Genomic DNA, 12,443 nt, shown 5'->3' with positions numbered 1-12,443 from the left:
CCCTTTTTTTAATTTGAAATGTTAATGTTCATTTGCTTATGTGCTGCTGATAAACATACACAGAGCTTGCACACACATATTTGTGTGAACTACACCAATTATCTTTGCAAGTAAACTTTTAACTTTTGAAGTGGCTGCTGTGCTTAAATAGAGCTCCTCAGTTTCCAACACTTCTCAGAAAAAGAATTCTAGAGCACAAAACACAAAAGAATGTCAGAGAAGAGGTGGTGATCTGACATCTCATTTATGAGTGCTTCACAAGTATTTCATAATTTATTTCCCGAGGCTTTCAGCAATGTAACAAGTCTCAATTTTCTCCTGAGTGGGAGAGAATAAGTGCTTGATAAAAGTACGCACTGCCAGAGAGCTGCATTTTTTTTTTGCTAGGGTAAACCCTTATTTTTGTACCTTTGTTTTCAACTGGAAATGTTTCCAAGAGTTAAAAAATGCAAGAATGAAAAACAAAATAAAATTGATACCTGTGCTAGAAGTAAGAAGCAACACACGATTCTTCATACTAATACCTAAAACCCTAAAAACTAGAATCAAAACTATACCTAAAATTAGATACTATTGTTAGTCTTCTCCATGGATCAGATAATCACTTCATGAACATTGCTCTTAGCAATAAAGAGATACTTTAGGTTCTACCCTTTTTGTTCTCTCCCGGTAAATTATACAATATAAAACTAGCCTTCCATAAAATGCCACAGATGCTATTATGTTATTCTAATAAACTGTAACTGTTCTGCCCAGTCCCTGCAGTACTTTGAGGATGCTAGAAACACAGTTCTATTTCAAGCAGTTATTGCACCTCAAACTTCACACTCCTTTATCCAGAAATAAACAGAAATAGTGTCTCTAAGAAAACACATCACAGATGCCCTTTGCCTTTGCTTCAGTTTCAGAAGTAAGCTCCAGCATCAAGGCTTTTATTAAACGTCTTCAAATTTCATGTCATTTGCAAAAAAGTCATACTTCCATGTGCTGTAGTTTTCAAACACCTTTCTGGATTCAAACGTCTTGCTCACAGTTAAACTACTCAAGGATTCCAGATTGAATATATTAAAAATACATGATCAAAACAGTAACAATCAGTGTACAGTAAATGCTTCCAATAAACTGGGTTTTTGATACAGCAGAATACGAAACAGAATTTCTGAATTTCTGATACGAAACAGAATTCAGTTTTCGCTGCTGTTACACTTGGTGTGCTATTGGTACGAGTGGGTATTTTGTTCGTATGGGGTGATGTTTTGAAAACCGTAGAAGGAACAATGATTTTTTTTTTCATATTTCATCATGTTTTGTTTATTTATTACATTCATTACACTTCAGGCACATTTTAGAAATGAAATTGTTTAATTAGGGCCTGCTTGTGCATAGAATTTGCAGAACAATATATACAGTACATTCTTTTCTGATTTTGCAAGTACTGTATGCTTCGGTAAATCTTAAAGCTACAATACCTCTAAAGAAGAAGAAATTACTCACAATAAAATAATTAAATGACACCAAATATGACAATGTCATTAGAGCTTAAAATTAGTTTAACTGCTGCAACAGATGAAAATCCTATGTTTTTTTGGCTGACTGGGAATAAATATATCTCTGTGTGAAGTGCTTCCACAGGGGTGATTCATAGATCACATCAAACCTGTTTGTGTGACTGCTGATACTTCTACAATTTTGTAATCAAAAGCAGTTCAGTGCCACAGATGTGTGAATTATATAAAAAAAATGTCACAATGGTCTAAGTTATCGGTAAGGTCTCCCCACTACACGCACTCAGATAGCACTACTAAATCCTTCCAAAATCCTTGTAATTTGAAAGACAAGCCATGAAATGCACAATAATACCCAAATAGTCAAAACAGTCAGATCTACAGCACTAAAAAAGCTAACTAACAAAAACAGTAAAGAAAGTTTTATGGCACAGCTACACTCTGCAGATACCCTTAATGACTTTACCACAAGACTCTATAAGCTGTTTTATCATGTGGCTGGGGATTCAAAAGATTTCACACACAGGAAGGGGGCGTGCACTGAGGCAGATGACTGAGCCAGCAGAGTCAAGCTGATCCCAAATGATTCTTTTCAAGTATGCTCTAATCACTTTGAAACAAAGAAATAGAGTTTATAAAGATGAAAACCATTGCGAGAAGCCTGCAAACCAAACGTATTGCGAACGTCAGCACCACAGAGACAAAATGTAAAAAGGAAGGTATGAGAAAATGACAACTCCCATATTAAAATGTTTCACGCCTTTAGCTCCATATGTCCATGTGTAGGCCAACACGGTGGTGCACTGATTTTCACTGCTGTCTCACAGCACTGGGACCTGCGCTGCTGTCTGCAAGGAGTTTGAATGTTCTCTCCATGTTCGTACTGTATAGGTTTCCTGTAGGTGCTCTGATTTCCTTCCACAGACAAAAGCTATACTGGAAGGTTAAATGTCCTCTGGGAAAATTGGCCCTGGTGTGAGCGTATATTTGTGTCTGTGTGTACCAAGGCAGGATATAACCTACCAGGTGTATCTTGCCTGGTGCTCACTGCTTGCTGGGATAGGCTTTGGCTCCCCATGACCCAGTATTGCATAGAAAGGTTAGAAAAAGACAGCTGTACAGTTTGTCTGCGTGTGATAAGTATAGTGTGTTCTTTGCAACTATCATGTCCCTTCTTCCTTGATATAATCCATTACATCTGTATATTTTACAGAATATTAAAGAAAATGTTCGGAGTATTATTGTTCTCAGTCTGAATTTCAAGTAATTTGAAAAGAAGATTGATTCTAAAATTACTTAGAATATGCTAAAAAAAAGTTTTTCGATTTTTTTAATCTTCAGAAAATCCGGAAACTTCAATAGTCAAACATACGTCCATGATGAGAACAAATAAGTGTTAATCTAGTATTTTCTCTCTTTTTTTTAATCGTCCAGTGTTTCTCTACCAAATTGCAGGTGTGAGTGTGGAATGGGGTGGTGTTTTGACAACTGTGGAAGGAACAATGAATTTGTCATCATATTTTCAAGTTTCCAGAATATCATTGTGGCTTACTAATGTCAAAGAAAACCGATCCACTCATAGGAAACTGATAGAAATGTTATTTAAATCTTGCTACTTGCTAGGTTTTTTCACCATATTAAAATAAGAAGTTCTGTTTTTGAAGATGTCTCTGCTCTGTACAGTAACATACTTTTGTATTTTACGAGTATTTATTTATGTCAGTGCCCATGTACACCAGTGTTTGGGGCAGTTTAAGAGGGTAAGCATAAAACACACAAAAAATAAAATCAAAACAACAAAAATAAAGAAACAAAGATAGAGATAAAAAAAGTGGGAAAGTAGAAAAAGTTCATCCCAGAGCTGTGGAGCAAGGCAGCTGAAACCGCACACCCAAGATGCTTATACTGTACCTACAGGTATAAGGTACAATTTAAAGGTGTTTCCTTAAAAATGTAAAAGTAAAATTTTGAACTGAATGTGCTGGGCAATGGGGAGCCAGTGAAGATGTGTGAGAACTGGGGCGATATGGTCCCAGAGCCTTGAAAGCATTCGAATTTGAGCCGTTGAGTTTTGGACCATTTGAAGATTGTTTAGGGAGGCATGAAACATGGTTTCTGCAGCTGTGCGATCAATTTGTGCATCAAAACAGAGCTCTTGATCGAACGAGACCCACAGACTTCCCATTGTCGAGCAAAACATGAAGCTACTGTTTCCATGTTATTGGGACTTTAATAAATGCGATGTATCTTCCCTGGGATTTATGCACATCGCCTTAGTTTTTGTCCTCGTTAAATGGAAGAAATTTGAGCTCAAGCAAACCTGGAGTTCACTCACACAGCTTGCCAGATTTGAGAAGTCTCATGCAAGATCAGGCAAGATTCAAGATGTAAAGGTGAATGTCAGCAGTGTAAAAATTAAAGCAGACACTCTTTTGATCAGTAAGACTCCCTGATGGAAGTATTGCTTAATCCAATTGACAATATTATAAGGTTGATTTATTCCAGTATTATAAAAAATTGTGAATGGTGGAATGGCATAAAAACCATGTAAACACTTTACACTGAAACCTCAAAAACACATTTGAAGCAATGATCTTACCGATGGATTGGTCGTAGCCTTATTACATTTACTGTGGCCTACACAGAGGCGAGTAGGATGTACTCATCTTTTAAAACCCAAGCAAATGTTTTATTTATGAGGTCTTTGAAACAAAGTTCAGCATTTCCAGAAAAACTAGGACAAGGATTCCCCTAATCCAATATGTCCTCTGTGTTCCTCCTGGAATCAGTATGCTTTCTGAGTGCATATTAATTTATGACGGGTACAGGTTTGTGTGACAACAGGGCCTTTGGAGAGCTGAACAAACAACAAACAAACTGAAAATTGACTCACTACTGATAGAGCCCAGTACGGTTCTGTGACTGGTCTTGAATGTCTAGAATCCAGACCAGAGGTTAGCTCCTCAGTTCCCTTGCAGGCCAGAGCTGCATTCAGAATTGCTGACTGACTGTTTGCCTGTAAAATGCGAATGAGGCCCGTGTCTGCATTCTCATATCAGTCAATCAATCAATCAGGCAGCTCCAAGGAGCCTGCACTCCAGCCATTTTAACTAATTAAGGGCAGGGAAATATTCTTCCCTACCACATCAACCAAGATCTAAATTACACAAATGCCTGTAGTGCCAGAACCTGGAATGAAAGGACAACGCATTTAAGTATAGGCACTCAAATCATTCTCTCTGTATATCCAAAAATTCAAAAGTCCAATCTTTTCAGGAGGGTTTCTTTTCTGTATTCACAATATACTGTACAGTACAACAAAAACTCCTAGGCTCAGTCTCATATTATTATTTAGTTTTCTATCACTGGCTCAGTGTATCAGCTTTTTCTCAAATAAAGGCATGCTCCTAGTCCCAAGCCAAATACCCTTCAACAGCATTATTTCAGTTCCTAAAGGCCAACTTCCACTGCAATAGAATTCAGTACTAGGGATGCCTTGTAGGTTAGCTCACCATAACAAGGTTATCTTACAACACTATGAGCCCTGTTATAGCACTCATATTTTATAGTAGGGGTGTTACTCTGCCCTTTGTGATGACACAGACACTTTGTAACAAGCTCAGCATGATGTCAAGATTTTGTAAATATCGCTTCATGTGCCACAAGCACAGGATTTTAAAAATTGCCAGATTTCTTGATTTCTGCAAATGCTCATTACTGGTCTAAGCAGTGAATAAGCATATTTGGAAAAAAATGTGGTTTAAGTGACATGCATGTTTAAAAAACATATACACTGGATGCGTACTATGTAGTATGTGTAATACTGTATGTAGCCAAATTCAAAGTATATTTTACCTCTCTTTCAAAAACAATATTAATATTCAGAAAATGTAGAAAAATAATAGAAGAGCATTTATTCACTTTCAAGGTCTAAATTTTATCTTTTTGTTTTTGTATGTATGTTTTTTAGAAAACAAATGCTCCTAACGCATTGGACTTGGACATTTTCTCAACTGTTCTCTTAATTTTATACACGACAACCTTCTATAAATTTCACAGAGGTACATTAATCACATACTGTAAGTCCCCTTAGCGACAGTAGCTCAAAAGGATGTATTATTGGCTGGCTCACTGGACTGTTAATAGGATTCAGACACTGCCTTCTGGGTTACTGGTGCAGTTCTAGCCCTGGCTCTTCCTCTCTTCTGCAAATCAAGGACAATGGAAAGCCATGCTGTAAATCTTGGCCTGGGGTGATCTGGTCATATTAATTGGCAAATATGTACAGTATCACTTTAAAAAAAAGTGTGACAGACACAATGTATATTTTTAAAGCCAGTTTTTTTTACTTTGTAACAGACAAAGTTCAAATCCCTTTCCAGACAAGCCCTTAGAATGCTTTTTCATTGATTTTGTGAATTTGCGTCCTATATTTTGTCCGTCATTTATCTTTATTTCCCCCTTCTGGTGTTCAGCAGTTTCATAAAACTAAGACAAGTTCCAACTCAGAAGAAGGGTACAGTATAATGGGCAGTTTCCTGTTTTCTAGAACTCGCTGACAGATTGAACTCCTGCGCTTTTCCAACCAATTCACTTTCTTTTGATTTGTTGTGGTCAGCTACCGCATTTACAAATCTTGGCAGCTAATGGTTTCCTAATTCTACACCTTTTCTACAATACTCCTCTTTCAAATGAGATTCGTTAAAATGCTGACTTGGTCCATTCTTGATTAGTGTCTAAAAATTTAATATGAGGCTTTATATTTTCAGCCTGGTGATTTCACTGGAAGTTCACATATTGCTATGAGACTAAAAACGAGACACTTTGCTGACAATGTGACAATAAAGCCAATCCCTCCAGACTTCCAGAAAAAAAGGCAATTCTGGCTTTCACAAAAAAAATTTTTTTTTTAAATGTTTTTAAATTACCAATCATTTTACAATGATAAAAAATGTTTGTAAATTACCAATTATTTTATACTGATTAATCAGTTTTTCTAGCTGTTTAATCAATTCTGCTTCTGTTTGACAAACATAAAGAGCAGAAACAAAGAAACCACCGGTGAAAATAAAGCAATGTGATGGCTACTAAGTTATCGATACAAGAGAACACTTCTAACATCTATTCATAAATGTATTTTGTCATGTTCACTTGAGTTAAAAAATGATTATTTTCATTTTTAGGATGTGTTGAGGTACTGTATGCCATTGCAAAATAAGGAGAGCACAGATTTAGTCTTTGTTTTTGGGGTTGGATTTAAAAACATTTTAAATTAAGTTCTGGGCATGAAATATATTTTTTACATTTTGCACACAATATGTACATATGAAAGTATCCAAACATACTTATATTACTTATTTTTATATTACTTATATTATATTATAATACTTATATTTGCTATTGTAAATCTATCTTAAAGGACATTTATTCAAAACTCTAGTCTATGAGATGTAAAAGGCGAGGCGGGGTTCATCACATATGAAATGTCACACAGTTAACATCTTCCAAAACGGACCCCCTCTTATTTAGATTGACATTTCCGGGTGTTTTGTGATGGCGACCTAGAGCATAATTACTGTATGTAAAAATCCCACATCTTTTATCTTTTGTGTCTGAGCTCCTTTTCTCACACCTTTCTTTGCATGGTATGAAGTACAGCATATTAACGTTTTTTTTTTAAAAAAAGACTGCAAGAATAATTTGCCTGTTTGTGCAGTTTTGCAGGATTTTCAATCGCAGTATGTTTCCCCATGCACACTAATGAGAACTACAGTACGGAAGCAATGGAGGGTTGCAAGAGTCTTCCCTAATAAAATATATAATAACAGGGCCTTTGTACAGTATGTTTTGCAAGCATATGCAATGCATGTATCCTCCGTACCAACAAATATTCGACTAATATATAATTCCTCAGTGGTTGAACATTAATGAGGGCTTCATTGAAAAATGTTAAGTGCCAGAGCTGAAGCAGGAATCGTGTGGTGTGTGGGAGGAGCAGCTCCCCCCTGGAGGAACCAGGCTGAATGGTAAATTGTTCGGTAAGAGCTCTTAGCAGTCCGCGGGGATTGTGCTCTCTCTGTGTCCAAGGTCAGTCTGTTATGAAATAATGTGCTGCTTTTTCTTGCGAAGCTTTGAAAGTCTGACACACGCGTTACATAACGCTGTCTCACAGTCGGCCACGGCCCGTGTGGCTGGGAGGGAAGGGTGCCAGCAAATCGCTCTCCTGTTTCACCGCCTCGGCCCCCCCCCCCACAGCCTCCACGCACCTTTCGGAGGTGCGTGGAGGGAGGAGAGAATTCGGTTACAAGCTCGGTCCGAAGGGCAGAGGCTTCTGACAGCCTTAACTGCTGGAAGACGCTCATTTCATCTGTCTGTCACCTCGGTCTTTACACTTCAGTTCCAGTCACTTACCTGTAGGGCTGAGACCCAGGACCAACCCACGGCTCTGGGAGCAATGGGGCCATTTGTCCTTTCCTGTTCGGCCCAATGGAGAACGGTCTAACGTTTTGGCAGGAAGGCTGGCTTTCTCCTGCCTTTGCCTCTTTCGCGTCATGACTACGGCCGCAGCCTCGACCAGTTCTGTGCAGCTGTTGCCACACTTGCGCCTTGAGGTTAGATAGAAGCTTCTAGCTCTGTGATGACACAGTCCACTGATCTCAGAAATATATTCTGCCACTATTTATACCCCACAAGCATAGAAATATTAAAGCTCTGTGATACACTGGATGTGGCATAAATCATGTATTCAAGCCACATCTAGTACTGTAAATGTAAGTACAATCATAGTAAATCGATTGACTCTGCCACAAAACCATTCATTTGTACAGTATACAGCAACCTCAAAATCCTGCACATACTGTAATGTGAGAACAAGCACCTTCATTATTTCTTGATTTTCATTTTTTAGGATGTTCGTTTTTATTTGATTATTTTCGAAGATAAACTGCAATTAAATTGCATTGTTTATGTATTAAAATTGTGAAAGAGGCCAAGGTTATCTGTTCTGTCAACCACCGAATGTAGAAAAGGCCTCCTCACATGAAGCAGGGATTCCATAAAACTCTTAGAAAGGTATGTTAACAGAGTTTATTCACAAATGGGGACAAAATCAATGTTTTTTCTTCTTTTTTTGGGAACCATCATTTCTGAAAGCATGGACAGGAGAAGAGTCACCTTGCTTTACGGGAAAAGATGTCAATTACCCCAGTACCAGTGGATGACATGGTGTTATCACAGCCATGAAGACATTATGTACCGTTCTCAGATTTCACTTTCAGATTTCCTTTGCAGACTTTTTAACTCTAAATTTGTAGGTAAAAGTGAAATGTGGAAAATGAAAGTGACAGTTTCAGGAACAGGACAGGTATTGTATCATTTCTATTTTACTGATCAGCCAAAATACAGTACCTAGTGACTCCGTCTTACAAAAACGTATTAAACATATCATATTGCAGATGCATTAAAGAATCATTCAAATAGCCTGCTCTTAAAAATAAAAATGAAACCAAAAATGGTGGGTTGTTTCAATAAAAAGGCCTTGCTTTCTTATGAAAGACTTAATACAACATATTAGGTTTCTAAATTGAAGATTACTGTTTTAAAAGTGTTTCTACTATGGAAGAATTTCAGTACTACATGAAATTTTGGATGACCATATGTCAAACTGTGGTGTTGGATCCATAATCATTTTTATATTCTTAATAATTTAAAATTTTCCAGCTGTCAAGGTGATATCTATCACTGTTTGGCCGTCAGTAAAAAATTTATTTTAATTTTCTATTAAAAATTAAAAATATATAAATATAAAAAGTTGGAGATGCCAGCTGTGCCTGAGACAACAGAAGTGTAAAAAGTTTAGACTGCTTTAATGAAATTAGCACTGTTTGGAGATTTTTACACCCAAGCACAATGCTTGGAAAGTTGTTCTTTAGAGGTGTCTCATCTTTGTTAAAAAAATAAAGAATGAAAATGTATACAATAATTAAATTTGTAAAATGTGCCTCTATTCTCTTTTTTGTTGCTTAGCAACAGCTCGTTAAGATTAGTCTTAAGTCTCACTTTGTGCAGCAGTCTTATCGCATGATTTTACTATTGACTAATTGTGAAAAACATACAGAATGTCTGAAACTTACGTTACTGTCTTTTTTAGTACAGACAGCCCTTGCATTCACTTAATATGTGTTTTTTAAAAGAGCAGTATCATATTTTCAGGAGCGCCGAAACCTGAGTTAGGCTTTAAATCTATCATCTAGCATTTTCTGTTGTCCCCTAGCTTATAATTTATAGCCTGTTTGAAGTCCTCTGTCAGGGGCATCAAAATGAACTGCAAATTCTACAGACGTGTACTTTGCAAACTCTAGGATATTCACTTTACTTTTGCCATGAGTGCATAGAAGTCAGCAGATATTGTAATTTAACAATGATTATGCTTGCCTTATTATGCTATTATCATAATTGCTTACACTTGTATAGCGCTTTTCTGGACACTCCACTCAAGCACTTTACAGGTAATGGGGACTCCCCTCCACCAGTGTGCAGCCCCACCTGGATGATGCGACGGCAGCCATAGTGCGCCAGAACGCTCACCACACATCAGCTATCAGTGGGGAGGAGAGCAGAGTAATGAAGCCAATTCATAGATGGGGATTATTAGGAGGCCATGAATGGTAAGGGCCAATGGGAAATTTGGCCAGGAAGCCGGGATTACAACCCTGCTCTTTTCGAGAAACATCCTGGCATTTTTAATGACCACAGAGAGTCAGGACCTCGGTTTTACGTCTCATCCGAAGGACAGCGCCTGTTTACAGTATAGTGTCCCAGTCACTATACTGGGGCATTTGGACCCACATGGACCACAGGGTGAGCGCCCCCTGCTGGCCCCACTAACACCCCTCCAGCAGCAACCTTAGTTTTTCCCAGGAGGTCTCCCATCCAGGTCCTGACCAGGCTCACACCTGCTGAGCTTCAGTGGGCTGCCAGCTGTGAGTTGCAGAGTGATATGTTTATTGTTATTGTTTACTTTGTACTTTCACTAAATGTAAAACTAGGAACATATTATATATAAAATTTGTACAGATAGGCTCAATGAACCTAATATCTTTTTAGTCTTGAAAAGAGAAGACTACAAAAGAACATGATGCAAATATTGCAAGTCAAAGGTAATGTCGAAACCAGTTCTTTTGACGTCTTCAGATTCAACAGTGAGACCTGAGGACAACTGAAAACTATGTGGAAGAGCATTTAAAACTGAGACTCTGGATACTTCTTTACTTCAATTGTGGGGTACAGGAGCTACAGGAAAATTGAGCAAGTGACCCAATCACGTCAGAACCAATAGCGTGGTTTCTTCAAGATACAGCTGCATGAGTTCCTTGGATGAATTAGCAACTAAACAAGCTATACTGTATGAGCTAAATGGCCTTCTCTCTTTGGTATTCTCCTATGTTTTTAACCTTTATGATATCTGAGAAACCTCTGAAATGATTGTGATTTCCACACGTTCCAAAGTGTTCTGATATTACCGTACTTCATAAATATTTCATTAGTAGATTTAGTAGATGAAAAAAGTGGGTCAAAAATTTAAAGTAAGCGAAGATGGCATTCCAGAACAACCTATTTTTCTCTCACATTAGATCAACCGCTTGAAAGATCCCTCAGGCCTGCTGAGCATACAGCACATGCTTCTGTGAGCTGCTGACTGACCTGGTTTGCTGTTAAAAACAACTTAAAACATCTTTTGTCGGATGAGATTAAAGCTCTCTGTGCTTCTGCTGCTGTTTTCTATGTATAATAAAAGATAAACTACATCACTACAAAGTGCATTGTAAATGTCTTGATCACAATTACAATACTGTAGCCCACGTACCAGTGAGATAAAACCAGGAGAAAAAAACGCCATGACACACACTAATAACCGAATTAACTCAGATGATTCATCTAAATTTCAATCCCCCTTCAAAAAAATAAAATAAAATCTGAACTTGAAAGTATGTCTAGTCTATCTTAATTTTGAACTTGCAGTCTTTTCTCTTTCTTTCACTTTCTTTCTATCTATTGTATTGTATATTTTATTTCAGAATTGCCTCCTGTTCTGAAAGTCCTGGTTAAATGTTAAATAAAGTAAAAAGCAAAGGTGAAAACACAAGTAGTGTCCCTGAAGGACTTCTGCTGCTTCTAGTTTACAGATAACGGGGAGAAGGAAAATAAAACCATACTGTATGACCATGCTACATTCAGTGAACTCTCTTATTAAGGAACATTCTCCTTCGAATGATAATTTATCATACAGCTGTCCGTATTGAAAGGAGTTAACACAGGAAAGATATCAAACCGTATCTACATTTCTTACAGTCTTTGTCTTCAAAATGAAACGAAATTAAAGGAAACATTTGTTTTGGGTGTAACCGTTTTATTGTTAATAAACCTTGTCCTTACCTTTCTATCAACCATTGCACATCTGGAAAATCACTAGCATCTCGTCCAGACGAATGCATTAAATCCTGTGCTGGCAAGCACTTTTCTCTAAATCCCTCTATGCCTTTGTAAAATCACATCCAAAGGCTTTGGGTTATGAAATGCATGTCTTCCACACGGGTCCTACATTCGGCAATTCCCAAAACCATTTTTCACTGTCCTCTCGTACAGGTATTGCACCATTTCCCTTACTGACACGACCAAATGCTAGGTGCTCCTCTAGCCTAAAAATCACTGGGTTGGTGACCTGCTGTAGAGGATTCTGGGAACATGGAGTGGTGTTACAGTTTAATGCTGTTATCATGGGCTGTATATAGCTGGAGGTCAAGCAAGATTTTACCCTGCAAGGAGGATTATGGTACTTAGCTGATTACTGGCTGGCAGTTATTGCCTACGAAACACAGGCCTTCAGATCTGGCCTATTCGAATGTAACATCGTTCCCTGATAATTATCCTGCTACAGAA

General features: G+C 37.7%; 1 protein-coding gene across 42 annotated transcripts in view; it reads right to left on the bottom strand.

Moving 5' to 3' along the window:
- Positions 1-12,443, bottom strand: part of rims2a (regulating synaptic membrane exocytosis 2a) — a 267,753-nt gene that overhangs the window by 151,564 nt on the left and 103,746 nt on the right. The window contains exon 1 of one of the 42 annotated variants that reach the window (XM_088600904.1): positions 11,940-12,277. The exons of the other annotated variants lie outside the window; for them this stretch is intronic. Within the exon in view, the coding sequence (XP_088457030.1) occupies positions 11,940-11,998 (59 nt within the window). The 5' untranslated portion in view covers positions 11,999-12,277. Of the gene's footprint in view, positions 1-11,939; positions 12,278-12,443 lie in introns of those variants that run through there. 42 annotated transcript variants of the gene reach the window in all.

This window comes from Lepisosteus platostomus, chromosome 12 (assembly GCF_059453375.1).
Source record: "Lepisosteus platostomus isolate fLepPlt1 chromosome 12, fLepPlt1.hap1, whole genome shotgun sequence".
NCBI classification, from domain to species: Eukaryota; Metazoa; Chordata; class Actinopteri; order Semionotiformes; family Lepisosteidae; genus Lepisosteus; species Lepisosteus platostomus.
The sequence above is the reverse complement of the archived record's forward strand: the minus strand, read 5'-3'. Positions and strand labels throughout refer to the sequence as shown.